The sequence below is a fragment of the Zonotrichia leucophrys genome, chromosome 27 (assembly GCF_028769735.1).
Source record: "Zonotrichia leucophrys gambelii isolate GWCS_2022_RI chromosome 27, RI_Zleu_2.0, whole genome shotgun sequence".
Lineage (NCBI taxonomy): Eukaryota > Metazoa > Chordata > Aves > Passeriformes > Passerellidae > Zonotrichia > Zonotrichia leucophrys.
This window is the reverse complement of record NC_088196.1, coordinates 2952932-2978449: the sequence shown is the minus strand read 5'-3', so window position 1 is coordinate 2978449 and position 25518 is coordinate 2952932. Positions and strand designations below refer to the sequence as shown.

The window sequence follows — 25518 nt, the reverse complement described above, 5'->3', positions numbered from 1 at the left end:
CTGGAGGCAGGAGGGACAAGCTGGGGTGGATGTGGGTGCTGGCACCAAGCCCTGTGGCTGCTGTGGGGAGGTTGGGTCATGGCCAGGACTGGTTGTGGCTCTCAGGCCCTCAATGCTGGGCACAAGGGAGGGATCTGGGCAGGACCTTGCAGGAAGGGATTTCATGGCTTTAATGGTTTCACCTTTGATGGCAGCTGGTGATGCTGTGCCACTGCCTGTTTGCCAGGCTGGGCTCTGGTGCCCCTGTTCCCCTCCTCACAGCCCTGTCTGTGCCAGGCTGTAACTCAGGACCAGTGGGCACCTTCACAAGGTGACACAGCTGTCCCCTCCCTGCTGGCTGCAGGACCATGGGGATGTTGGCAGGGCTGTGTCAGGATGTGTTTAACACTGCTCTGCACAGGAAAAGTTTATCTCTACAGCCTGCCCAGCATCTGTGGGGTTAAGAGAAAGAGGAGAAGTGAGAATGTGCTTATTTCCCCTAAACAACTGCATCCATCCTCTCCAAGCTCTGCAGTGTAGGATCTGGGACCTGAGGGGAAGGACAGATGTACAAACATTACTTAAAATGATGGCCCTCTAGGGAAGCAGAGCATAGTTGCCTTTTATGGTTCCCAGCAAATCCTGGCAATGTGTGAGAGCGTCCCCTTGCACCCTCCCTGCGAGTTCCAGGGGCTGCTCCCTGCTGAGGAAACAGGGGAGGAAAATAAACCCAGCCCCTTGTTCTAGTGAGTGGCTGGGAGGATTGCACAGCTGGAAACGTGTCCTGCCAGACTGAGAGAGAGCACTCAGTGCCTCAGCAGGCATGAGCCTCAAAACCGTGCTCATCCTGCTTGGTCTGGCCTTAGCCACGATCTTCGCTTTGGTCTGCGTGCTGCTGACCAGGGAAAGGAGCCCCAGGACGTGCCAGAGCCTTCCCCCGGAGCAGGAGGACCCAGAGGACGGGCAGAGCCTGGTGTTTGCTGACCTGACAGCCGAGGAGATGTCGCAGGTGGTGCGGTACCTGCGGGGCCACCTCGGGGTGCCGCTGGTGGAGGCGTGGCGGGCCGAGCCCTCGGAGAACTGCATCGCCTGGCTGGACGTGCAGGTGCCCGCCAAGGCAGAGGTGCTGCGGTTCCTGGACTCGGGCGGGGCCCGTCCCCCCCGGGAGGCTCTGGCTGTGCTGTACTTTGGGCAGCAGCCGGAGCCCAACATCACCGAGCTGGTGGTGGGGCCGCTGCCGGGGCCGGCGTACCACCGGGACGTGACGGTGCGCAGGTACGGGGGGAAGCTGCCCTACCACCGCAGGCCCGTCACGGGCAGGGAGTACGCCGACATCAACGCCCTCATCCACAGGGAGCTGAAGAAGGCCCCGCTCTTCCTCACCGCCTGCTGTGACTCCGATGGCACCGACCTGGTCCCCCTCACCACGGCCCCACGGGGATTCAAGTCTGGGGATCGTGTCACCTGGTTTGTTCTTTTCCACAACGTGGCTGGCACTGGTTATTACCTGTCCCCGGTGGGGCTGGAGGTGCTGGTGGACCACGGGGACCTGCACGTGTCCCGGTGGCAGCTGCGCAAAGTCTTCTACAACGGCCGCTACTTTGCCAGCATGGGGGATCTGGAGCAGGAGTTCGTGGCTGGTGCACTGGAGGTGGTCAGGCTGAAGCAGCCCCAGGCTGATGCAGTGCTGGGCTCGATGAAGCCCCGGCGCCCTCCTGGGCCCCCGGCCCCGCTGCAGTTTGAGCCGCAGGGTCCCCGCTACAGCGTCAGGAACAACCACGTCACCTTCCAGGGCTGGAGCTTCGCCTTTGGCATGAACCCCAACACTGGCCCGCGCCTCTTCGACATCAGGTACCGTGGGGAGAGGATTGTCTATGAGCTGAGCCTGCAGGAAGCCTTAGCCCTGTACGGCTCCAACTGCCCCGGGGGAATGTCCACCCGTTACCTGGACGGCAGCTTCGGCATCGGCAGGTTCGCCTACGAGCTGGTGCGGGGCCTGGACTGCCCCTACACGGCCACCTACGTGGACAGGCACTACCTGGCAGAGACAAACACTCCCAAAACCAACCAGAACTCCCTCTGCATCTTTGAGCACGACTCTGCCCTCCCTCTGAGGCGCCACTTCTCCGACTCGCAGTCCTTCTACTACGGCGGGCTGCGGAGGAACGCGCTGGTGATCCGCACCATCTCCACGCTCATCAACTACGATTACATCTGGGATTTCATGTTCCACGCCAACGGGGCCATGGAGGTCAGGGTGCACGCCACGGGCTACATCAGCTCCTCCTTCCTCCATGGCCGAGGCACTGACTATGGCAACAGGGTTGGGCCCCACACGCTGGGGACGATGCACATCCACCACATCCACTACAAGGTGGACCTGGATGTTGATGGTAGGTGTGGCCAACTTTGTGCATGGCTGTGGGTTATTGTGGCCTTCTGTGGGGTGCAGAGCTTGTTAGAGGGTTTTCTCTTCTGCTTCACAGGGCAGCTGAACTCCCTGGAGAGCCAGGACATGGAGTATGAGTTTGTCAAAGATCCCTGGAGCGCACAGAACACCATTGAGCGGCCGCACCTCCGCAGGGAAAGGCTGGAGAGGGAGGATGAGGCAGCATTCCCACTCAATGTCCCCCTGCCCCGCTACCTCTCCTTTGTCAGCCCCAATCCCAACAGGTGGGGACACCCACGCAGCTACAGGATCCAGGTCATCAGCTTTGCTGGGAAGCACCTGCCCACCAACAGCTCCATGGAGCGCTCTGTCAGCTGGGGCAGGTGGGTGCTGAGGCCTCAGCAGCTTCTGCTCCTGGTGGAGGGAGGTTCTCACCCCTGGGCAGGCCCGCAGCAGGCTGCAGGGAAGGGTAAAACAAAGGGTTAAAGCAAACATGAGTAGTTTTTGGCTCTGAAATTTCCTTGAGCTGTTGCTCAATAACATCTGCTCATGGTAGGTCACAGGCAGGAGTCTGACCCCATGTCAGACTAATTTAGAGCAGCCCCATGTGTTTTTGCCTTTGAGGGGCAGTAGGCTGCAGAAGGAATTCCTCAGGGAAGCACTGGCATTGCCAGGCTGTGATACCTTCCCACGAGGACAGAATGCCTTTTGGAAAATGCTTGGGATCAGCACAGAGCAGTCCCAGTGCCAGGGTGAGATTATGGAGCTCATGCTGGGGATGTCTGTGTGGGGCAGGAGCAGCTGTGGCTTAGGGGAGTGCTCTGGGCATTGACTGGCAGCATCTGCACCTGGATCCATCCGTGTCCCAGCCATGCTGGAAAAGCCACAGGCAGCAAGGGATTCCCCACAAAGCTTGGAGATGCTGGGGTGCTGCCCATTTCTGCCTCTTGGCCCTTTCCCTCCCCGCCCCAGGGCACACCAGGGATGCCCAGCCCCAGTTTGGCAGTGCCATGGCTGGCATGGACAAGCCCCTGTGACCCTGTGCTGGCAGGTACCAGCTGGCTGTCACCAGGAGGAAGGAGGAGGAGCCCGCCAGCACCAGCGTCTACAACCAGAACGACCCCTGGACGCCCACTGTGGCCTTTGCTGACTTCATCAACAACGAGACCATCACCAACCAGGTGAGCTGGGCTTCCTGGGGTGGGGAGAAGCTGAACCTTGTGGGTTCAGAACCTCTGCTCCTGTCCCAGAGCCAGCCTGAGCAGCTGCTGGGCTGGCAGAGCCCTGCTCAGCCTCAGTGATGTTTTTGTTCCTCTTCTCCAGGACTTGGTGGCCTGGATCACTGTGGGGTTCCTGCACGTCCCTCATGCTGAAGACATCCCCAACACAGTGACCGTGGGGAACAGTGTTGGCTTTTTCCTGAGGCCCTACAACTACTTCAGCGAGGACCCCTCAGTGGATTCCCCTGACAGTGTGTACCTGAGCAGCGAGCAGGATGCTGGGGCGTGTGGGGACAACCCCCTCGCCTGCCTGTCCTCTGCTGCCGCCTGTGCCCCCCGCCTGCCCCCCTTCCACTTCGGGGGCTTCCTCAACCTCAGCCTGGCACCGCCCCTGGGGGGGCTCTGATGGGCCAGGGGCGGCTGGGGGGGCACTCAGGGGGTCTCTGTCCCACACCAGGAGCTGCCCCACCCTGCCCAGGCTGTCGTGTGCTCGGGGTCAGGTGTTGGGAGAAGCTCAGTCCTCATTTCAGCACTGCAGCAAGGGAGGACCCAAAGCCTCTGAAAAGCAGCGCCTGGGAGTGATTTTATTTCACCCTGTGAACTGTGGGGTGAACTCCCCTCCTCTGGGATGGAGTTTCCACCTCCTTCCCATCACTGGTGCACACCGGGGACAGTGCTGGCCACAGCACAAAGCTGCAGCGGCCCTTGGGGCTGGGCTCCAGCCGAGGTTTGCCCACGGTGGCAGCAGTGAGTGGTGTGGAGCTGCTGTGGAATGCCCCAAACCTCCTCCCCGGCCACTGCAGCACCAGGGCCGGCTCTGCAGAGGGAGGTGCTGCCCTGGGCTCGCTCAGAGGCTGCTGGAGGAGCCCAGGCTGAGCCTCTGGATGGGCACAGCCCGGGCTGGGCACTGCCCTGCGTGTGCCCTTCCCAATAAACGGGCACTCTGTGCTTTTCCTGAACAAACCCCTGGCTGCTGCTCTGTCTCCTGCTGAAGCCCCTTAGGGAAGGTCCTGGCTCAGCTCTGAGGGGCTCCCAGCGCTGTGGGGCAGCCCCAGAGCCTGGCACAGTGCCTGGCACGGCTGTGTGGGTTGTCCTGGCGATGCTCCTGAACCCTGGTGCTGGCAGGAGGTTCCTGCCAGGGAATATGGAGCAAACAGGGCAGTTAATGTTTAACACTTGTTCTGAGCTGTGTTAATCAGTTCTGGGCTTGGCTGCTGCCCAGCCTGCTCAGCCCCCCTGTGTGGGGACCCTTGATTCCACACCCCAGCTGCATGTGCAGCCCCTTCCCACCGTGCCAGGCTGGCATGGGGACGCCAAGGAGCTTGGTGAGGTCAGTGCCACCCCTGGCACACGGCTGCAGACACCAAACACTCACTAAAGAATCCCTGGGGGCACGGTGGGTGTCCATCCCCTCGCTGTAGTGCTTGGGTCTGTGCAGAACCTGCTGAGAGGGGCTTGAAGAACGTGGTGAGAGGGGATTGGGCAGCCCCAAGAACAGGCTGAGAGGGGATTGGGCAGCCCCAAGAAAAGGCTGAGAGGGGATTGGGCAGCCCCAAGAACAGGCTGAGAGGGGATTGAGCAGCCTCAAGAACAGGCTGAGAGGGGTTTGAGCAGCCTCAAGAAGAGGCTGAGAGGGGTTTGGGCAGCCCAAGAACTGGCTGAGAGGGGATTGAGCAGCCCCAAGAACAGGTTGAGAGGGGATTGAGCAGCCCCAAGAACAGGCTGAGAGAGGCTTGGGCAACCCCAAGAACAGGCTGAGAGGGGATTGAGCAGCCTCAAGAACAGGCTGAGAGGGGATTGAGCAGCCTCAAGAACAGGCTGAGAGGGTTTGGGCAGCCCCAAGAACAGGCTGAGAGGGGATTGGGCAGCCCCAAGAACAGGCTGAGAGGGGTTTGGGCAGCCCCAAGAACTGGCTGAGAGGGGATTGAGCAGCCCCAAGAAGAGGCTGAGAGGGGATTGAGCAGCCTCAAGAACAGGCTGAGAGGGGATTGAGCAGCCTCAAGAACAGGCTGAGAGGGTTTGGGCAGCCCCAAGAACAGGCTGAGAGGAGTTTGGGCAGCCCCCAAGAACAGGCTGAGAGGGGATTGAAGAACGTGGTGAGAGGGGTTTGGGCAGCCTCAAGAACAGGCTGAGAGGGGCTTGGGCAGCCGCAAGAACAGGCTGAGAGGGGATTGAAGAACGTGGTGAGAGGGGCTTGGGCAGCCGCAAGAACAGGCTGAGAGGGGCTTGGACAGCCCTCATGGCCGTGGATGTGTCCCTGGGAGCCAGCTCAGGCTGCTGCAGCACACGGGAGAGGGGAGGGGAGCAGGGGCAGCTCAGGCCATGGCTCAGTGTGGCCTGCAGTGGCCCCTGGGTGCCCGGGGGTGTGCCCAGAGCAGGAAGGTCGTGCCCAGCCCGCTCCCTGTGCCCACACGGGTGGTGCTGACGCAGCGAGCACGCTGCCACAGCCCAGCCTGGACCTTGCAGCTGTCAGGGAACGTTCTGGAGCAAGCACGGGCTCTCCACATGGCACGTTCAGCACCCACTGGTGCTGTGCTGGCCAGGGCTGCACCCAGAGCCTTGGGAATCACGGGCACAGCGTGTGCCAGAGCAGCTGGGCCACTGCAGGCACACAGCTGAGGCACAAACTGGGTTCCCCCAGTCCTTCCGTGGAAAACCAGCCCATTTTTAGGGCACATCCCTGCAGGGCATGAGCAGGGCCCAGAGCAATGGTCAGAGCAGCCAGAATGCAGAACCTGCAGTGCCCACACAGCTCCTGCTGCCCTGCCCTGCCCCAGCTCCTCACAGGGACTTTGGGGCTGGGGATTTACCCACGGGGCAGGGACCATGTGGACCCTGGCACCTCTGGCACTGCCCTGAGCAGTGGCATGGGCACCTGGCACTGCACAAACACACTGGCATACTGGGCTGAGCCACTCTGTCCTTTGGCTGCTCCCATCCTGCCTCCTGCTCTCTCCCCACTATGGCCCCAGTTTTCCTGCAGTGACATTTTCCTGGAGGATTGGAGTGCTGGCCCCCACCCCCAGCACCTTTTGCCCCATTTTCCGCTGTGAAATCTCCTGGGAAGGATTTCTTGCTGATGGTTTCAAAATATTGTTGGAACAGAAGCCAAGTCTGCTGCATTCCTTCATGCTGGCCAAAGCCTCTCTCAGCTGAAGACCCTGGAGTGAGCTGATGGGGGATTTGTTTTGCAAGAGTAATTCAGTTTCTGTGCAAACTCCTGTTTTGTTGGGGGGTTTTTGCAGGTCAGGAGCTCAGCCCAGGGTGTGGGACCACCTTCCTTGGGGGCAGCACGGCCAGGCTGGATGGGACAAGCTGTGTCTGTGGCCTTTCTTTGCCTGCTTTCCTCGCAGGCCATACCCCAAGGACAGAGGTTTGCTGGTGCTGTGCCTGTCAGACCCCACGGCTCCCATGCATGGGCAGAGGGGCAGGATGGGGCTGTAACTGCTGCTGTTTGTCAGCAGGACTCAGAACTGGACACAGCTCTCTCCCAGAGACAAACAACACAGGGCAGGGGTTCAAGGATCCTGACATGAATTTTCTCAGGAGGGAGATAAGTGATGCATTTCACTGGCTGTTGATCATTAATGCCTTGCTGCCTGCTCAGCTGTGCTGGGTGCTGCCTGGGCACCCTGTGCTGCTGCTGGGTGACAAAGATGCAGTGCCAGGGACAGCAGAGTGCAGCTGGGGTGCAGGGGATGGCCATGGGCACTGCAGGATGAGTTCTGTGTTGGGCTCTGCACCCACAGCTGGGGTCTGATGGGGCAGGAGGGATGAACCCAGTGGAGAAGGGCAGTCCCTATTTGCAAAAGTCCTTCAGCTCCCCATTAGAGATCAGAAGAACACAACTGGCAGCCAGGAGCACCCCAGGCCTGGCTCTCTGGGACTGCAGGAATCTCCAGGAATGGCTTTGAAAGTTTCCCATTATGCAAAGTTAAATTAGCCTGGCAAATGAGGAGAGGGCTGGACAGTCTGCCCTCTGCTCCATGCACCCACTGCATGCTCCTGGGCATCCTCACCATGCTCTGGTGGTGGTTCATGAGGGGCTGGCAGAGAGACCAGAGCAGTTGTCAGCCCTGGCCATGGCAGCTCTGCAGGACTGTCACACACAGGGTGTGGGATCGAGGAGCAAGGGTTGTGGGTCAGTCAGAGCTGCTGTGCTCTGGTGGGTCAGTCAGAGCTGCTGTGCTGCACAGCTGGAGGAGCCAGGGCTGCAGGATCCCCCTGAGTGAGGGGATGGTGCTGGGCTTGGAGCACTGCTCTCCACGTGCCCTCCAAACCTGTTTTCCCCTTTTACGTAAGCTGTTCCAAACATGTTTGTTACAACCCCCTGGTGATGTACCTTTGCAAAGAGTGGTTTTGGGTCCAAAGATCAGTGCTGGGACAGTGACCTGCCTGCTGCAAACAGGACCCTGCAGAGTATAAAACCCCAGTGGCACAGTGGAGCAGGGGACAGCCGGAGGCACGCCGAGGGCAGCGGGGGAGGATGGAGGCCCACATGAACCTCCTGCATGATGTGGGCATCCAGACCACACACTGGCTGCAGCAGCGCTTCCAGGGCTCCCAGGACTGGTTCCTCTTCATCTCCTACGCTGCTGATCTCAGGAATGCTTTTTTTGTCCTCTTCCCCATCTGGTTCCACTTCAGTGAGGCCGTGGGCATCAGGCTCATCTGGGTGGCTGTCATCGGAGACTGGCTCAACCTCGTCTTCAAGTGGTGAGTGGCCCTGAGCCAACACTCCCACCTGTGCTGGCACACCTGCCCTGATGTGGGTGCTCTCAGCCCCAGCTGGGCAGTGACCATGGTCACTCCTCCCCAGGCCATGCAGGAACTGCTCTGCTCCTCTGCTCCGAGCAGGGATGGAGCCTCCTGCAAGCAGAGCCTCCCACAGCCAGGGCTGGTGCTGAGTGGGGGGATCTTCACAGAGCCCCTCAGCACAGGAGGCAATATTGACTGGCTTCCAGGGTGTTCCTGCTCTCAGGGCTGGGGATGGGGACACGGGCAGGCAGTGTTGGCTGCCAGAACCAGGCAATCAGCTGGGTGCTGTGTCTGCCAGGATGCCCTGCACCACTTGTGGGTCCTTTGCTTCTTCCATCTCCCAGGACAGATCTAAAGCTGCAGCTGTGCCCTGGACCTCCATAAACCCCTTCTCTTTTCTTTTCAGGATCCTTTTTGGGGAGAGACCATACTGGTGGGTCCTTGACACAGACTATTATGGCAACAGCTCTGCACCAGAGATCCAGCAGTTCCCTCTCACCTGCGAGACTGGCCCTGGTAGGGTTCCCTGAGCCATGGCAGGGGCTTGCAGCCAGGGGCAGGGGGTGCTTGACCTGAACAGGCAAAGAGGGGGTGCTGGCCTGGTGCTGGCAGCCTGCAGGGAGCACCCAGCCCTGCACAGCTCTGCAGAGAGGCTGCAGTGTGCTGGGGACACTGGCTGTGCCTGCAGGGGAAGGAGGCAGGGCAGCCCCTGCACAGAGCACACCTTGACCCCTGGTGAAGCTGTGGTGGCTCGGCACAAACCCCTGTGGATGCTGAGCTCTGGCCCATGCAGAGCCTGACCTGGCTCTCTCTTCTTGCCCAGGGAGCCCATCTGGCCATGCCATGGGTGCAGCAGGCGTGTACTACGTGATGGTGACAGCCCTCCTCTCTGCTGCTGGGGGAGAGAAGCAGTCAAGGACACTGGGATACTGGTAAGCTGAGTGCCAAAACCACCTGTGCCAGGCAGAGGTGGCTCCAGCACTGACAGGCACAGCCAAGCCCGTCGAGGTGCAAGGCTGTGGGCTTGCAGCATGGGGACAGGCTCAGTGACAGCCAGGCACTGTCTGGAGTACGTGATGGCAGTGCCACGGGCAGTGCAAGCTGGCCCTGGCACCCACATGGCCACCTGTCCCTCACAGGGTGCTGTGGATGGTGCTTTGGATTGGCTTCTGGGCAGTTCAGGTCTGTGTCTGCATGTCCCGAGTCTTCATCGCTGCTCACTTCCCGCACCAGGTGATTGCAGGGGTGTTCTCAGGTGAGTGCACCAGAACCCCCCTTAGTATTTAATTCCAATATCCCCTCCCTGTCCCTGCAGCACCAGCAACACTGTACTGGACTGCAGCACTGACCAGAGCCCCCTCCCTGTCCCTGCAGCCCCACTGAGCTGCACTGCAGCACTGACCAGTGCTCCCACTTTGTTCCTGGCAGGGATGGCTGTGGCCAAGACCTTCCACCACGTCCGCTGCATCTACCACGCCAGCTTCCATCGGTACCTGGGCATCACCATCTTCCTCTTCAGCTTCACCCTGGGTTTCTACCTGCTGCTGTGGACATTCGGTGTGGACCTGCTCTGGACGCTGGAGAAGGCACAGAAGTGGTGCAGCAACCCTGAGTGGGTGCACATTGACACCACTCCCTTTGCCAGCCTCCTCCGTAACCTGGGCATCCTCTTCGGGCTGGGGCTGGCCCTCAACTCCCACCTGTACCAGGAGAGCTCCCGGTTAACGCAGGGCCAGCAGCTGCCCTTCTTCCGCCTGGGCTGCATCGCTGCCTCCCTCCTCATCCTCCACGTCTTCGATGCCTTCAAGCCTCCCTCCCACGTGCAGCTGCTCTTCTACGCCCTGTCCTTCTGCAAGAGCGCGGCCGTGCCGCTGGCCACCGTGGGCCTCATCCCCTACTGCCTGGCCCAGCTGCTGGCCACACAGCACAAAAAGGCGGCCTAAGGCACCCCAGGGTGGCTCAGGGGCAGCTGCCAGGCCCTGGGGACACCTCAGCCACTGGTTTGCACTGGGAGCGGAGCATGGAGGCTGGGCCAGTGGTGCTGCTGGGTGGCTCCCACAACACGGACCCACAGTGCCAGTCCCGCTGGGCTGGCCTGGCTGGTGGCACAGAGAGAGAGCCCTGCATGCCCACAACTGCCCTGCTGTCCCTCCTGCACCCGCGGGTGGGGGACACCTGCCCAGGACCCAGCAGCAGCAGCAGTGAGAAGTCCTGCACTCCCTTGCAGCTCGCGGGGACAGGCCACCTTGTGCTGCAGGGCTGGGGACAGCACCACTGGCAGCAGCGCTGTCACCTCAGCCTGCTGAAGAGGCAGCTCTGTGACAGGAAGGACAGACTGACATGGAGATCAAGTGCCAGTGTGGGTGAGGGACCCCCAGCCCTGGGAGGACGTTTGGTGCTCAGCCCTGTGGTCAGTGTGGGGGGCACACAAGGACTGCATGGAGCTGGGCACACAGCACATGGGGGGCTGGGGCTGGGCACAGGAGGTGTTTTATTAAAGCTGAAAAGGTTGTTTAGCTGGAGAGTTTGAGTGTCCTGCTGGCCAGCACCATGGGATGGGGGATCAGCTCCTGGAGGCAGGGCTGTGCCATGGCTGCAGATGGTACAGGAAGGACATTTCTCCTGGGGGCTGAAGACCTTCCACAGCTGCAAGATGTGTTCAAGCCACTGGGAAGGGCACTTCCCAGTGCCCTGGGTCTTCACCTTTTGTCCTGAGATACAGCTGAACCCTGACAGCACAGTGGGGGCAATGAGCTGCTTTTTGTGCTGTTTGTCCAAGGTTTCTGGGTGCACTCTGTGCCAGGAACAGGGACAAACTTGTGTCACCTCACTGCTCACAGAAACGAGCTCAGCTTTGGGACCAGCTGGCTCAGCTGGGGCTGTGCTGAGTCCCCAGGGTGTTTGGGACAGAACTGCCACTTTACCATGGTGTGGGGTTGGGGTCATGCCCCTCTCACCTCAGTACCCCAGCCCAGTGCTCACTCAGGAAGTCCTGAGGGCTCAGCCTGCTGCCCTCCAAGCTGTGCAGGCTGCACAGCCCAGCTCAACCTTCTCAGGAAATATTCTCACTCAGTCTGAGATAGTCCAAAATACACAGAGAGGGGCAGACACTTTCTTCCTGCCAGATTCTGTGCATGTGTAGGATCACTCCCAAAGCACAGCCCCTGCAGCTCTGACCCCACACCCGTTCCAGGCCTCAGTGGTGCTCCCTCTGTCCTGGTGCCATCCCAACAGCTCAGCCAAGGCTGTGGCCCTGCAGCAGTCACAGCAGCCATGGGTGGGAATCTGATCTGCTGGGGCTGCTCCCATCCCCATGTTCATGACAGATAAAATTCCTTAGGATGGAGGTTTCTTTTATTCTTGTTCTCTGTTTATTACCAACACCTGGGGTAAACCTGTCACACCATTTCTGGCAAGAAGGGCAAGGGTAAATTCTCAAATTACCTGTTGAGCCCTGTTGTGGCTCCACAGCGCCCTTTAGCTCCTCCAGAGGAGACTGCAGCAGCTCCAAGGCCTGAGGGTGAGCTGAGGGAACAGCAGGGACAGCTCTGCCTGATCCCAAGGGAGTTTACAGCTGCATCAGCTCAAGAAACTATTGATGGTCAAAAAACTGCACCCCACTAACAACTGCACCCCACCAAGGGAAAGGTATGGTATGTGGTGAGGAATGATCTCCTGTCTCTGGGGTACCTGCTCTCCCTTCCAGCTGCTCTCTGCCCTCACCCAGCCCAAGGAGTCTGGGGGGACCAGCTGCCTCTTGCTTGAGCATTTGTACCAAGCAACTCCTTCTCAGCAACTGGCACAAAGCAAAACACCCCAAAGTACTGCCAGCAGGAGGCCCCTTTGGGTTTGGGAACCCTAGAAAGTGGTTAATTAAGGACTACTTTAACCCCTGCACCATTTGTTCTGACAACTGAGCCCTTGCAGCAAAGCCTTGATGGCGGATCCCCTCCCCATTTCCGTGAGCAGCCCATGCAGAGCATGTGCACACCAGCTGTTGGGTTCAGATCTTTATTCTGTGGTAGAGAAGCTAGTGGAGCCTGTGCAAACAAATAAAAGACAAAGCTACTTTGAGAATTGTCTCTTATGCTCCAGGGTTTTGATTGCTGAGGAATTCCTGGAGCAGAGCTTGCACTTCTCCTCGCCGGCTCATCTTGGCTGCCTTGCCCTGGAAGCGGCCGCGCTTCCCAGCTCCTTTCCCTCCCAGCAGCTCTGCCACCCTGCAGCAGCAACAGCACAGGCTGGAGGCCAGGCTGCTCCAGCACACACAGATCCCTGCCTGGATCACACTGTGCAGCTGCTCATCATGTCTGCAACATCAGAATTCTCACTCGAGTTAAATAAATCACAAAACACGTTACCTGGGACCTAAATTTTCAACTGCTTCAACAGGTCCAGCTAGAAGGAAGAGTCCTGCTTCTTTTTCATCTCCCACAGTCAGGAATAGTAGGGTTTCCTGTGGACAGAGATGGGCTTTGCTCCAGAGAAATCAGTGCTTTCCACACTGGCCACAGGACACAAACAGCAAACTGACAATTTCGAAGTCTATGTGCATTATTGAGACTGACACTGCTTGGGGTAACCCAAGTTAAAAGGACACAGCTGGCAGCTGAACTAGGTGATTGTGACTGAAACTTGCTGTTCTTTCAATTCTACTCCTACCTAATCCTATCCTAACCTATTTCAGCCACTGAGGCTCTGTACAGCTCTTGGGGCTTTTCTCCAGGGCTCTGAATTCTCACTGTTGAGAACTGCCCTGCAGACTGAGGCTGCTGGGGACAGGAAACCTCAGGTACCTGTCAAGGGAACCAGATCTGCAGATCATGACTGTGACAGGAACAGCAGCCTGGCCATGCAAAACTGGGGTGGAAAACCAGTGGTGTCAGTTTAGTCTTCATCAGTGACTCACCTCTGTCCCAATCTCATTAGCGATGATGTTCATAAATTCAGAATCACCCTCTTTCCTGTATGGATGGATAAAAAAACACTTCAGAAAGAAGCAAAACCCCCCTCTAGAGTACAAAATCTCAATCAGAAACCAAGTGCATGATTAGAGATTTTGGTCTCTTTCTCTTGTCTATAGATGTAAATCCTTGCTGGGCTCTCCTTTAGGAATTATTCAAGTGTTATCTTTAAGAAATAGAGCTCCCTGGTTTTACTTGAAAATATCAAGTGCAGAGGGAATTAGATGGACACAGCAATTTCTCAGCTACAGCACCAGAAGAATTCAGTGACTGAATTACAGATTCCTTTAATTACACAACTTTGCAGCAGGCCAAGGCAGTTTAATATTCTATTTCCTTTGTTTACATTCTCCCTTGAGAAAACAAGCTGCTCTCACAAGGTGTGAGAGATCCAAGAGCCATCAAATCTGTGGGACACTGCTGGCCCCTCTTCCCTGAGCTCCCCCATACCTGTGCAACACAAAGAGCTGCTTTGGAGCAGGTTTGCTCTTGAAGTCCCGAGCTATCAAAACAGCAATGTCTCTAAGCAAGTTCAGGTTATTCTGAAAGAAAAGGAAATTAACTGTACTGCAGCTGGAGAAGTCAGTGTGAACACAGCTGTGTTCCCAGAGGTTTGAGCACTTTTCATAATATGCACAAAAATTGAAGCCAATTTGACTCCCAGTTACCACAACTAATGGTCTACAGGAAATAGTGACAACCCACTTTTCCCAGCTGTTCTTGTACCTTCTGGAGCAGCTTCACAGAGCTCTGCAGTCTCTTCACAGCCTCCACGTGCTCACCTGGTCCATTTCTGAAAGAAATGGGAGACTTTGGATCATTGCTCTGAAGGACAGAGGAAGAATTTCCTAAAGGAACAAAACAGACATCACACACAGCCCCACAACATGCACCCTGAGGCTTATGGGGTATCTCTCAGGAGGAGAAGTGAAGATGAAATAAGAGAAGTGGAAAGGGGATTACTTGAGCAGGGAGGTTAGAGCCTTCTCAGTACTGTGACTTTGTTCAATTGACTTCAGCACTCTGTTTCCCACCAAGAAAACCAAGTTGGTTTTGTTCTTTTTCCCTTTTTCCACACCAAGGAGTTTAATAACCTTCAAAAGAAAATCAACCTGGTCAGAACAGCATTTTGATAATTCACATAGTTGATCAGTTCCTGCCAGATTATGCCTTGTAATGAATTTTAACTCTTTGCTAGTGAAAATAAATAGATCAAAATCAGCCATAAGGTCAACATTAAAAAAAAAAAAAAAGTACAGTGGAATTTATGCAATCTTCTAGCCATTAGGGATGTACTCTACAGGGCATCTGGATGTATCTGCTGGGAAACTGACTCCAACCAATGACTGAGAAAGCACAAACACTTAAAGGCAGTCTAGGATTTTATCACCATTTCCCTGCACAGATTTCTCATCCATGATGAACACTCAAAAATACCAGAACTTTAAGCAGAGGGAACATGGCCAACCCCCCTGGCAGTGCAAAAACATCACAGGGCTGAGTTCTGCAACAAGGAAACAAAAGCTCCTGTGGCACCCAGCCCGTGTGTGACCCTCCTGGGGCTCCCTCACCCTGGGGTTCTGCCACCCCTTCCCCACCAGCACAGCCTGGAGCAGCCTGTGGATCCCAGGGACTGTGGCTGTACTTCATGTGCAGCGTGGCTCCCAGGGGCAGCCCAGCTGCAGGAGCCCACCTGGAGGTCACTCAGGTTGGAGACGTGAGTCCCACAGCACAGGTTGGAGTCGATGCCTTCGATGTCCACCACCCTCACCGGCCCCGCGTGGTCATCGGGCAGCCCCCGGCTCCTCACCTGCCAGAGGAGGAGGGTGACAGAGCAGGTGACATCTGTGCTCAGCTATTCCATGAGCACCATCAGTTCTCTCCCACCACTCACTGTTTCAACTTCAGGGTCATCTGCAGCCAGTTCCCTCACTGTTACAGGGACCCTGTCCCGGATTTTCTCGTTCACGCTGTCCTCCAGGGCCTGGAGCTGCTCTGCTGTCACCACGGGGGTGTCCAGCTCAATGACACTGCGCTGGCGGCCCAGCTCCCTGCACCAAGGAAGGACATCTGCTGAGAGCAGCTGGGAGGTGCCTCTGTGCAGCACCAGCATCCCACTGCTGGCAGTGTGGACTGAAACAACAGACTTCCCTCCTCTCCCTGTTATGTTCAAAGCACCAGGTGGAAACCAAACACTTAAGGAGGACAAGACAGAGAAAATACTTTGTACATCTTCTCTCCAGGTCAGTCACCTCTCGTACAACAGTTGAGCTCAAATGAAACATCCAAATTGCTTTTGGTGTTTCAGTGCTCAGGCTCTACGCAGGGTAGCATTTTGGCATGTGCCAAATGAGTCAAAAGGAACCTTTATCCTGCTCACCATGATGTAGTCTTGAATCCAAACATCTGTTCTGCAACGGCACTGATGAGATGCTGTCCTGGAAGAGACGTGCAAGCACTAGCTCTGAGTGCCACTGGCATTTTCGGTCAGGCCGTGTCTTTCCTGTTGACATTCTCCACGACAGGTGAGTGCTGGGTGCTGAGGGGCTCCTGCCAGAGCTCAGGAGCAGCAAGGAGACAGCTCTGGCCTCATGAGCCTCTGCTCCTGGCACTGCAGCACACGCTGTGCAAAGCAGGCTGAACTTTCTCTTCCAAACCTGTTTCTGGTGCGTTTACAAGCAAAGGAGAGCTCATAGAGGGTGCTGCTGCCCTCAGCAGTCCCGGGAACAAGCTGTGCACACAGAGCTGGCGGATTTCTCCCTGCCCTGACCGGGATGGGGACACGGTGTGCGCTGACCGCCCCCTGCCCCACCGGCACGGCCCGCGGGGTGCTCCGTGCGCTCCCCGGTACCGGCACCGGCACGGACCTGAATGCTGCTGCATGTGGTCGAAGCGGCGCTCCCAGTCCAGCGACAGCAGCACTTCAGCGCCCGGTTCCAGCGCGGCCGGCACGAAATGCACGGCCTCGGTGCCCCGCCGTGTCACCCGCAGCACCGGCACGTCCCCGATGAGGCCGCGATCGTCCGGCTGCGGACACGGGACATCAGCGCCGCCGCTCCCGGCCCGGCCCCCGGCCCAGCCCAGCCCCGCCCGGCCCGTACCTGCCCGCCGCCCTCGGGGAAGAGGATGGTGTCCTCCAGCACCACCTGGAAGCCGCTCACCGGCTCCCCGCCGCCCTCGGGCCGCAGCTCGGCCGCCCGGCACGACACCACCCTGGTGGTGAACTGAGACAGAGACGGCGGCGCCGTGAGGGCCCGCCCGGGCCTGCCCCGCGCCTTGACCCCGGCCCCGGCCCGACGCTACCTGCCGGGCCCAGCTGTCCCGCTGGCACCGGAACACCATGGCGACCGCTCGGCACAAGCGGGCCGGGACTGGCGGAGGGACAGAGACACGGACAGGGACACGGAGCGGCGGTGCGGCCCCGTGCGGCGAGCGGGCGGGGCCTGCACAGGGACGCGCGGGCGCGCTCCCGCCGGCGGCGCGCGCTCCCGCCGGGGCCGGCGCGGGTGAGCGGCTCCCGGGGCCCGGCGCGGCACACGGCACACAGCACACGGCTGCGGCAGTTCACGTTTATTGCCCCGTGCCCCGCCAGCTTAGCCGGCTACGGGAAACCGGACCGCGGGTCGGGAGCGATGCCCGTGGCGATGCATGAGCTGAGGCGGCTCCGCTTCCTCGGAGAGCCCTGCCCGCGCTGCTCCCCGGTGCGTGCTGCCGGGGCACCGGCTGACTCCCGCGGCGTCCCCGGGGGCGTGGGTGTCAGTCATCCTGCGGGAGGGAGGAGCGAGATGCCAGGGACTGAGCCGAGACCGGGCCGGCCCCGGTGGCAGCGGGGGGCACCAGCCGGTTGTCCCGGGACAGGCTGCCCGAGGTGAGCAGCGGGAGGTGCTGCCGGTGCCCCGGAGCCGGCGGAAGGCTGAGGCTGGGTTGTGTTCGGCAGGTGGTACTTACATCCAGGTCATCCATGGCTGGAGGGGGGCCTTTTTCTGTCACCTTCTCCAGCATCTGGATGGGAAACAAACATCTGGATCCCCGAATTCCTGGTGTCCCCCCATCCCACACACCCATACGATGTGCACACGATCCTGAGGCCGGTGGCCCGGCTCACCTCTGCGTACTGTTCCACCATGGCTCTCTCCACCTCCTCGTCCCCTTCCCAATCTCGCCAGTTGTCGAAGTCCACGGAGAGCCAGGCTGGCTGTGGGCACAGAGAGCATCCCCTGAGTGGGGGAGCAGCACCACAGGGACCTGCAGCCCAGGGGCAGCTCCTGCACAGGTGAAGGGCAAGGGCAGCAAGCAGGAGTGTCCCTTTGCCTGCAGGCACTGGTCCTGATTCTGCATGTGTCAAGGAAAAGGGTGCCACGTCCTTCCTGGAGGGCAGAAGTCTGTGGGCTAGTGGTGATTATCAGGTAGGGCTTTTTGGGAGCTCTTGGGATCCCCTGTGGAAGCCTCTGTGTGTGTCCTGGGGGCAGGTTGGTTCCTAGGAGCCAGGAGGTGCTGAGTGGGGATGGCACATGCACTGAGGCACCACACACACCTTGATGTTCTCCTTGGTGATGCGTGGCCAGGCCACTTTCTCTTTCCACTTCCTCATAAAGCAAGTGATGGAGCGGTCAGAGCGCTTCTCCCGTGAGTCCTGCCAAGAAATTGGGGTGCCTCAGGATCTGCCAGGCTCCTCTCTGCTCAGCCCTGTGCAGGCCGTGGGGTCACAGAACCACAGACAGGTAGTTTCTGGCTCAAGGCAGCAGCGTGAGTATCAGCCCCAGGGCTGGGGCTCTCATGATGAGCAGCATTCAGTGTTAGGCAGTGTTGCTCAAGACTGCACAGATTGGCTCTGACTCTGAGCCTGACAGAGGCTGACAGAGAAGAGTTTGTTGGCGGGAGACCTCACCTTGGAGTTGACTCTGGCGTATAGGTTGATCTCGTTGTAGAACTCCACACCGTCTGCATTTTTGCAGCTGCCAAAACATTATAACAACCGGGCTTAGGAGAGAGCTGAGGCCACGCGTGATCTCCTCTCACGGAGTGCTCCCGCTCCCCCGATCCACCCCCAGAGCAGAGCAGGGCCGTGTCGGTGGGCAGGGCAGCGGCAGCTCACCTGAACTCCAGCCGGTGGTCCTCGATGAGCACCTTCACGTCCGTGCTGTCCTCCACACAGAACTCCAGGTACACGTACCGGGGCCGGTCGTACCACAGCGTCTTTGCGGGTTGCCTTGGGGAAGAGCAGAGCAGCGGGTATCACCATCACCAGCGGGCATTTCCCGGTGCCTAACAGAGCTCGGCAGGGGCCAGGGGCGAGGAATGGGCCCCGGACATCGGCTCTACTTGTGCCGAGCCCCGGGACGGGCAGAGGGAGCCGGGCGGGTGCCGACGGGCGGTGGGAGCGGACACCGGCCCCGTGACTCTCCCCGCTGCCGTCCCACACGCCCCTGGCCGGGCGCTCGGCGGGGCCCGGCCGGCTGTGTCCGCTCCCCTCTGCCTGGCCCGGCGCTGCCCGCTGCTCCAGGTCAGAGGCTCCTGCCGGGCGCTGCCTCTACCGGGCACCGGGCGCTTTGCACGGGCTCCGTGCGCCGCCTGTCCCGTCCGGCCGTGCTCACCTCGCCATGGCGGTGCCGACCCCGCCCCGCTCTATTTCGGGCCGGGGGCGCGGCTGCCGGACTGGCCAGGCCGGGCCGGGCCAGGCCCGGGGCCGCCCCCCGCTCCCCCCGGTGCGCGCCCCCGGGGCCGCCGCCGCGCTGGGCCGGACCGCGAGGGGGCGCGCTGGCCCCGCCCGCTCCCGCCCCTCAGCGCCAACATGGCGGCGGCGTCACGGCGCCGGTAGCGGCGGCTATGGAGGGAGAGAGCGGCTCGCTGGGCCCCGGCGAGCGCTGGGCGCCGGTGGGCGCCGTGTCAGCAGAGGAGGACGAGGATGAGGAGGACGAAGAAGCGGCGGCTACCGGGGGAGATTCGGCGGAGTCGGTGCCGCAGCTGCGGGCCGAGCGGCGGCGGCTGCACGGGGCGCTGCTGGCGCTCGCCTCGCACTTCGCTCAGGTGCAGTTCCGCCTGCGGCAGGTGGCCCGGGCCGGCCCGGCCGAGCAGCAGCGCCTGCTCCGCGACCTCGAGGACTTCGCCTTCCGCGGCTGCCCCGCGCCGCTGCCCCACGGGCTCGGCGCCGCTCCGGTGAGTGGAGCCTTTGCCGGTCATGGCTTCGGGGTCGGTGTGTGGGTTTAACCCCGCCTGAAGCGCATTAGGGTGGCTGCGGTCCCGCGGTGTTCGGGTTTGCACGGGGCTCGCAGGCTCCTGGGACTCGCAGGGATGTGCCTCGGAGCCCTGAGCGGTGTGTCACCGCTCCACGCCCTGGTACCGCACGGCTGACTCACAGCATCTGTGATATGTACGTGTTATTTGGCCTCTTTCTTCCTGGATCCTGGCCTTGTGGGACACGACGTGGGTGCAGGCGGTCTGGAGAGGTGCTTCCCCTCCTTTATTAAATGAGATGATGTATCTGGTACCTCTGCTTGGTGCTCACGTTTCTCTCTCAGACTGGTTTGCAGTGCTGACTTGTGAAGTACGTGAGCTGCAGGAGATACTGCTCACATCATAATCCTGTTCTCTGTGCCTTGGCTATGACAGTAAGCTTTCAATTTTATTTACTGTTAACTTTTTCCCAGGGTGAGCGAGAGAAGCAGGAGCAAATTGAGGTCCAGAAGGAGAAGCAGAGAGAGCTGATCCTGCAGCTCAAGACACAGCTGGATGACCTTGAGACCTTTGCTTACCAAGAGGGCAGCTATGATTCCCTGCCACAGTCTGTGGTTATGGAAAGACAACGGGTAAGGCTCACAAATCCTCCTGCTGTATTTCCCAGCCTTTCTGAGTGTCTTACCTACTGCAGGCAATCATCAGTCTGTATTTCTCACCAGCAGCTATAATAGAGTGTCAGGAGTTTGTCTACATGTGTGAACCTGTCATGTGTCTTTTGCAGTTATTTCTGTGCAGTAAAGGTGTCCTGTTTCTGAGGGAATCTCTGGGAAAGGAGTTATTTTTTCCTGAAGAATTTGAAGTTGTTTTAAAACCAGTGCTGCCCCTCCTTGTTCTGTGCAATCCCTCCAAAGTGCAAGTTTGCTCCAGCCCAGCACTCTGTGCCTCTATGTTAAACATGAATCATTACCCTGCAGAGCTGGATCAACTTCTCCCCTCTCGCTGATGTAAAAATTTATTTGATATAACAAATTATTTGAGAAAGCTCCCAGGCAGCAGTGCCACGTGGTGAAATCCCACTGCTCACTTGTGTTTTGCAGATGATTATAAATGAGTTGATAAAGAAGCTGGACATGGACTTGAGTGAAGATTTTGCAAAGCTCTCTCCAGAGGAGCTGCGGCAGAGGGTGGATGCTGCCATAGCACAGATTGTGAATCCAGCCAGGGTGAAGGAGCAGCTGGTGGAGCAGCTGAAAACCCAGATAAGGGACCTGGAAATGTTCATCAACTTCATTCAGGGTCAGTGATGAGTTTTTGAATGAGCAGACTGAATTCCTTTGTAATTCCCTGACGTAGTCATGAGGAGGAGAGTCACAGATGTCAGGAGATGCAGGAACAGCTTCTGGGTCACAGGAAAGTGACATCTCTCTAAACTGACAGTGAGGAAAAGTATTGATAGAGTGACAAAGGAGATTTAGAGGGGTCTGAGGAATGTTGACCTTAAGACTTGGGAAATGCAGCTGAAATTCACAAATGTGAAATAACGATGTGAAATCCTTTTTGTAGATGAAGTTGGAAGCTCTGGCAAGGCAGAAGATGCCCACTGTGACTGTGGAGGCTCCTACAAACCCAGCACCCGGCCTCCTGGGAACAGAGGTGGGCACTGCTGGGCTCAGCACTGTCAGGAAAGCTCCAGCTCCTCCCTGGAGCTTGGATGAGCACAAAGCAGTCACTGTCTGCTTTTCCCTGGCAGCTGGTTTCTGTGCTTTGGCACTCCCTCTGCTGAAGGCCTGTGTCCTTTTCCTTTACCCTCCTTCCATGGGATCCTCAGAGTAGTCACAGAGCCTGAGCAAGTGGCATGGAGGGTGGGCTCAGTCCTCAGTGGGGTCAGGAAGAGACTGCAGATACTTGGTGCAAAACACACTGTAATTTGTGCTCTTCAGGCTCTGAGCTCTGTGAGCTGGGGGGATCCAGTGTTCTTTAGAATTTGAGACCTCCCTACTTATCCTTTGAACCTGCTGGCAATACAATAATGTAGCATGAGGCATCTGCAGCTACTCAGAATGCTAGCCTGAAGAGATTTTCAGATATTTGCACTCCTTTTGTGTGTATGAGCATGCAGAGTTGTTGACTCCCTAATGAGATTATGTTTTTCTCTTTTCTACCCTGGTCAGTGAATCCAGAAGATGCCCGAAGGATGCAAGAGACGGGCCTGCAGCTCATGCGCCGCGTGCTGGCCGTGCTGCAGATCTTTGCTGTCAGCCAGTTTGGCTGTGCCACGGGGCAGATCCCTCGCACCCTCTGGCAGAAGGACCGGGACAAGCACGACTTCTCCCCCTTAATAGAGAAACTGGAGCTGTCGGTGGAGCGGGTGAGGCAGCTAGCCCTGAAACACCAGCAGGCAGAGCACGTTATCTGCTCCTCCGAGCTGCAGGACGTTCCCCTGGGCGGCAGAGACGAGCTGACCCTGGCTGTGCGCAGGGAGCTCACCCTGGCCCTGCGGGACCTGCTGGCCCACGGGCTCTACGCCTCCTCCCCAGGCATGAGCCTGGTGCTGGCCCCCATCGCCTGCTTGATTCCCGCCTTCACCCCCTCCCCGCAGACCATGCACCCCTGGGAACTCTTTGTCAAGTACTACAAGGCCAAGAACGGACGAGCCTTTGCGGAATCCCCAGCTCGCAAGCTGTCCCTGTCCTTCGCCCTGCCCGTGACGGGGGCAGTGGTGGCCACCCCCAAGCAGAGCCTGCTGGCAGCCATCCACACGGTGCTCGCGGAGCACGGCCCCTTCAAGCGCAGCGCGGACTCGGAGCTGAAGGCGCTGGTGTGCATGGCGCTCAACGAGCAGCGCCTGGTCTCGTGGCTCAACCTCATCTGCAAGTCTGGGGCTCTGGTTGAGTCTCACTACCAGCCCTGGAGCTACATGGCCAGCACCGGCTTCGAAAGCGCCCTCACCCTCCTCAGCCGCCTGAGCAACCTGAAGTTCAACCTCCCGGTTGACCTGGCTGTTCGGCAGCTGAAAAACATCAAAGATGCGTTTTGATGTGTTTTTATTGCCGTTCATCCGTTTTTCCACTAGTAGGCAGCTGTTGGGCTCAAGAAGCCTGGCTTTTGTAAGACCAAGTTTGTCCCTTTGGTGTTTGCTTTTAGAGAAATCTTAGGGTCTCGTGTTGTTGGTAGTGTGTTGTCTGCTGGAGGCCGCAGGCTGGGCAGCAGCGCCTCACCCTGCCCACTCCCTGCTGCTCTGGGGCCAAACTGCCCTGCCCAGTGGCCAGGGACAGTTCAGGGGTGGGGGACAGAGGCCTGGCCACGGGGACTGCCCGTGGGATGTGCAGTGAGCTCCTTTGTGGTTGTTTCTCGCAGTCTCTGCTCTCTACACCTTGCACACACAGGATCCCTCATGGAGGAGGGAGCAGGCAGGGTTTGAGGCACCTTGGGGGCTGTCTGAGCTCCCCCGTAGGAGAAGATGAGTGCCGGGCCAGAGGTGCCCGCGGGCTCCTCCAGCGGCTCTGCACTCTGTGTCCCTCGGGCTGCCGGGGCGCTTTGTCCAACGGACCCAGCTCCTTGTTCCGGGCTTTTGTGGGGCACCAGCGCCGCCCGCTGTCCCGCGGGGTAAATTAAACACCGCTGTACTACCTGTGGGCCGAGCTCAACGCTGTCCCGTGTGCTCTGTCCGTTACCGGGGCTGGGAGGGGGCGGGCGAGGCGGACACCGGCGCCGCCGTGCCCGGGGAGGGGGCGGCTGAGGCGGACACTGGCACCGCCGGGGTGGGGATGGCTGAGGCGGACACGGCACCGCTGTGCTCGGGGGTACGGGGGAAGCGGACACGGCACCACCGGGGTGGGGATGGCTGAGGCGGACACGGCACCGCTGTGCCCGGGGGTAAGGGGGAAGCGGACACGGCCCCGCCGCTCGGTAGCGGCAGCAGCTCCCGGCGGCGCGGCGGAAGTGACGTAGGTGTCCGGGTAAAAGCCGGGCGCTGCCTTCCCTTTGCCTTCCGGCCCAGCGCCATCGCAGCGGAGCCTCGGTGAGAGCGGGCGGGCGCGGTATCCGCCGCCATCCGCGGGGGTGGCGGCCGGGGCGAGGGTGGCGGGCTCGGGCTGACTGCCGGCTGCTGTCTCCGCAGAGATGGGGAAGTTCATGAAGCCGGGGAAGGTGGTGCTGGTGCTGGCCGGCCGCTACTCGGGGCGTAAGGCCGTCATCGTGAAGGTGAGCGTGGGGCTGGGCCGGCGGGGCCGGGGCGAGCGGGAGACCGGGGGGCGGCACGGGCGCGGGTCCTGCGGGGCCCACGGGGCCGCGGCTCCTCGGTGCCACCTCCGCCGCCGCTCCTCGGTGCGATCGCCGCCACCGCGGCCTGTATCTTTCAGAACATCGACGATGGCACCTCGGACCGGCCGTACAGCCACGCCTTGGTGGCCGGCATCGATCGCTACCCGCGTAAGGTGACTGCTGCCATGGGCAAGAAAAAGATCGCTAAAAGGTCCAAGATCAAGTCTTTCGTGAAGGTCTACAACTACAACCACCTGATGCCCACCCGGTGAGTGCTGCTACCGGCTGCTTTCGTGGTTCTTGCGTTTTCTACTGAGCACCGAGAGTTACCAAGGCTGTTAATGCTGTGGCTGAATGAATGTGAGGCTCAGGCTCTGCAAAAATGGAGTTGTCGTCTGAGGCTGAGTGGAAATATTAATGAACTTTTGGGGTGACACAGCTGGCTCTTATTTCAGCCACACTGATCTTCCCTTTGCTCAGAGACAGCTTTGAGGGTATAGAGCTGGCAGAGCCATTTCTTGTTGTGCCTCAGAGCTCTCAGAGCAGCTCCCAGGCACCACATGGAGCAGAGCTGCATATCCCTCAGAAAGGGCTCCTTTATAGGCTGAACTGAGACTGCTTTGGTGGTTTGGTGACTCCTGAGCTGAGGAGACTGTAGGAGCTGTAACTCCTTGTCTGGACATTAGAGTGTGCTTGGTTTTCAGCCCTGTGCCAGGTACCATGCCTCTTTTGAACTGTTTTGCTCTCTGCCAGGTATTCTGTGGACATTCCCCTGGACAAAACAGTGGTGAACAAGGACGTGTTCAGGGATCCCGCTCTGAAACGCAAAGCAAGGCGTGAAGCCAAGGTGAAATTTGAGGAGAGGTGAGTTGGGAGTTCATCTCCTCAGTGTTGTTTGTGCTATTACAGGTGTTAGGGGTCAGCGTTGCTGTGCTGCAGTCTGTGCTTTTCCAGGTTGGCACTACCACCCTGGCTTCTTTGCACGAGTGTTTGTTGAGTGTGTTTTTCTCACCTGTGTGTGTGTGTGCACCATCGTGCCAGCACCTGTGGGTTTTTCAGGTGTCACAGGATGATCTGACAAGGTGCTGCCAGTTCATCCTCTCTGTTTTCACTGCGCTGGGTGGGTCAGAGCAGTGCTGATGCTTTGCTGGGGTTTCTGCTCTTTCTTGATGGGTTTCTGTTCAGAAGCTCCTTCAGAGGAAGGAGCTGTGTGGTCTCAGTGGGACCCAGTGTCTCAGGCTGTCCTCCAAGGGCATCTCCCCCTGCCACAGGAGGTGTCCAGCAGGATGGCCGTGTCCTGTGCTTGTACCTATTGAGGTGGAAACTGCCACAGTGCAGGTGTTTTTAAATTTGGAGCCTGGCACTTGCTTCCCTTTTGGTATTTCAATATTTAAAGTGGGTTTATTTGTATCCCAGGCTGTAAGACCAGGAGAATTACCTCTGGGTGAATTAGGTGCTACATTCTGTCTGTCTGGGACAGCTCAGGTGCAGGTTTGGTGCTGTTACCTGCTCGTACACATCCTTTAACCCATGTCTTCTCTTTCAGGTACAAAACTGGCAAGAATAAGTGGTTCTTCCAGAAGCTGCGATTCTAAAGGTGTAACGAGGTTGCATCAATAAATGTTTATTAAAAACCATGCCTTTTTTGTTATTTAACAAACAAACAGTGGCCTTTGTGGTGTGGTCATGCTTGCTCTGTGTCTCTAAGAGCTGGGGAAGCCATTGCAGTCCAGGGGAGCAGGGGCTGGGTCGAGTTTTAAATCCAAGA

The 25518-nt window shown here is 58.7% G+C and overlaps 6 protein-coding genes across 7 annotated transcripts; 4 read left to right on the top strand and 2 right to left on the bottom strand.

Moving 5' to 3' along the window:
- The first annotated feature begins 749 nt into the window (after positions 1 to 749).
- On the top strand, positions 750 to 4648 carry LOC135458539 (amine oxidase [copper-containing] 3-like). The gene is made up of 4 exons (XM_064733741.1): positions 750 to 2372; positions 2466 to 2751; positions 3420 to 3549; positions 3692 to 4648. The coding sequence occupies exons 1-4, from the start codon at positions 803 to 805 to the stop codon at positions 3992 to 3994; spliced, it is 2289 nt and encodes a 762-aa protein (XP_064589811.1). The 5' UTR covers positions 750 to 802; the 3' UTR covers positions 3995 to 4648.
- A 3395-nt stretch (positions 4649 to 8043) lies between these two features.
- Positions 8044 to 10868, top strand: G6PC1 (glucose-6-phosphatase catalytic subunit 1). Of its 2 annotated transcripts, none has more exons than XM_064733765.1 (5): positions 8044 to 8304; positions 8753 to 8862; positions 9170 to 9278; positions 9486 to 9601; positions 9775 to 10868. In XM_064733765.1, the coding sequence occupies exons 1-5, from the start codon at positions 8075 to 8077 to the stop codon at positions 10287 to 10289; spliced, it is 1080 nt and encodes a 359-aa protein (XP_064589835.1). In that variant the 5' UTR covers positions 8044 to 8074; the 3' UTR covers positions 10290 to 10868. The 2 variants fall into 2 exon arrangements, with proteins under 2 accessions (XP_064589835.1, XP_064589836.1); XM_064733766.1 differs by having other exon boundaries at positions 8063 to 8304; positions 9170 to 9237; positions 9448 to 9601; positions 9775 to 10862.
- A 1473-nt stretch (positions 10869 to 12341) lies between these two features.
- On the bottom strand, positions 12342 to 16777 carry AARSD1 (alanyl-tRNA synthetase domain containing 1). Its single transcript, XM_064733760.1, has 12 exons — positions 16614 to 16777; positions 16412 to 16534; positions 16178 to 16337; positions 15691 to 15748; positions 15205 to 15361; positions 15004 to 15120; positions 14274 to 14404; positions 14037 to 14103; positions 13761 to 13852; positions 13256 to 13310; positions 12708 to 12802; positions 12342 to 12566 (listed from the first exon to the last, which is right to left on the bottom strand). Exons 1-12 carry the CDS (start codon positions 16650 to 16652, stop codon positions 12431 to 12433), a joined length of 1230 nt encoding a protein of 409 aa, XP_064589830.1. The 5' UTR covers positions 16653 to 16777; the 3' UTR covers positions 12342 to 12430.
- Positions 16778 to 16865: 88 nt separating this feature from the next.
- Positions 16866 to 19032, bottom strand: PTGES3L (prostaglandin E synthase 3 like). Its single transcript, XM_064733793.1, has 7 exons — positions 18905 to 19032; positions 18406 to 18519; positions 18199 to 18265; positions 17845 to 17943; positions 17416 to 17505; positions 17259 to 17312; positions 16866 to 17075 (listed from the first exon to the last, which is right to left on the bottom strand). Exons 1-7 carry the CDS (start codon positions 18910 to 18912, stop codon positions 17067 to 17069), a joined length of 441 nt encoding a protein of 146 aa, XP_064589863.1. The 5' UTR covers positions 18913 to 19032; the 3' UTR covers positions 16866 to 17066.
- A 57-nt stretch (positions 19033 to 19089) lies between these two features.
- Positions 19090 to 23128, top strand: RUNDC1 (RUN domain containing 1). Its single transcript, XM_064733753.1, has 5 exons — positions 19090 to 19466; positions 19958 to 20116; positions 20585 to 20783; positions 21051 to 21140; positions 21659 to 23128. The coding sequence occupies exons 1-5, from the start codon at positions 19137 to 19139 to the stop codon at positions 22522 to 22524; spliced, it is 1644 nt and encodes a 547-aa protein (XP_064589823.1). The 5' UTR covers positions 19090 to 19136; the 3' UTR covers positions 22525 to 23128.
- Positions 23129 to 23436: 308 nt separating this feature from the next.
- RPL27 (ribosomal protein L27) lies at positions 23437 to 25387 on the top strand. Its single transcript, XM_064733794.1, has 5 exons — positions 23437 to 23508; positions 23608 to 23690; positions 23849 to 24018; positions 24504 to 24614; positions 25297 to 25387. Exons 2-5 carry the CDS (start codon positions 23610 to 23612, stop codon positions 25343 to 25345), a joined length of 411 nt encoding a protein of 136 aa, XP_064589864.1. The 5' UTR covers positions 23437 to 23508; positions 23608 to 23609; the 3' UTR covers positions 25346 to 25387.
- Positions 25388 to 25518: the final 131 nt, after the last annotated feature.

Coding starts and splice junctions, on each gene's coding strand:
- LOC135458539 (XM_064733741.1), top strand. CDS start 803: ATGAGCCTCAAAACCGTGCTCATCCTGCTTGGTCTGGCCTTAGCCACG. Junction 2,373..2,465: donor GGTGGACCTGGATGTTGATG/GTAGGTGTGGCC, acceptor TCTGCTTCACAG/GGCAGCTGAACTCCCTGGAG. Junction 3,550..3,691: donor ACGAGACCATCACCAACCAG/GTGAGCTGGGCT, acceptor CCTCTTCTCCAG/GACTTGGTGGCCTGGATCAC.
- G6PC1 (XM_064733765.1), top strand. CDS start 8,075: ATGGAGGCCCACATGAACCTCCTGCATGATGTGGGCATCCAGACCACA. Junction 8,863..9,169: donor CACCTGCGAGACTGGCCCTG/GTAGGGTTCCCT, acceptor CTTCTTGCCCAG/GGAGCCCATCTGGCCATGCC. Junction 9,602..9,774: donor GATTGCAGGGGTGTTCTCAG/GTGAGTGCACCA, acceptor TGTTCCTGGCAG/GGATGGCTGTGGCCAAGACC.
- PTGES3L (XM_064733793.1), bottom strand. Junction 17,944..18,198: donor ACGCCAGAGTCAACTCCAAG/GTGAGGTCTCCC, acceptor ATTTCTTGGCAG/GACTCACGGGAGAAGCGCTC. Junction 17,313..17,415: donor TGGTGGAACAGTACGCAGAG/GTGAGCCGGGCC, acceptor TTTCCCATCCAG/ATGCTGGAGAAGGTGACAGA.
- RUNDC1 (XM_064733753.1), top strand. CDS start 19,137: ATGGAGGGAGAGAGCGGCTCGCTGGGCCCCGGCGAGCGCTGGGCGCCG. Junction 19,467..19,957: donor ACGGGCTCGGCGCCGCTCCG/GTGAGTGGAGCC, acceptor ACTTTTTCCCAG/GGTGAGCGAGAGAAGCAGGA. Junction 21,141..21,658: donor CCGGCCTCCTGGGAACAGAG/GTGGGCACTGCT, acceptor TACCCTGGTCAG/TGAATCCAGAAGATGCCCGA.
- RPL27 (XM_064733794.1), top strand. CDS start 23,610: ATGGGGAAGTTCATGAAGCCGGGGAAGGTGGTGCTGGTGCTGGCCGGC. Junction 23,691..23,848: donor GTAAGGCCGTCATCGTGAAG/GTGAGCGTGGGG, acceptor TGTATCTTTCAG/AACATCGACGATGGCACCTC. Junction 24,019..24,503: donor AACCACCTGATGCCCACCCG/GTGAGTGCTGCT, acceptor GCTCTCTGCCAG/GTATTCTGTGGACATTCCCC.
- AARSD1 (XM_064733760.1), bottom strand. CDS start 16,652: ATGGTGTTCCGGTGCCAGCGGGACAGCTGGGCCCGGCAG. Junction 15,749..16,177: donor CCACATGCAGCAGCATTCAG/GTCCGTGCCGGT, acceptor CGTCTCTTCCAG/GACAGCATCTCATCAGTGCC. Junction 12,803..13,255: donor CTAATGAGATTGGGACAGAG/GTGAGTCACTGA, acceptor CTCTGTCCACAG/GAAACCCTACTATTCCTGAC.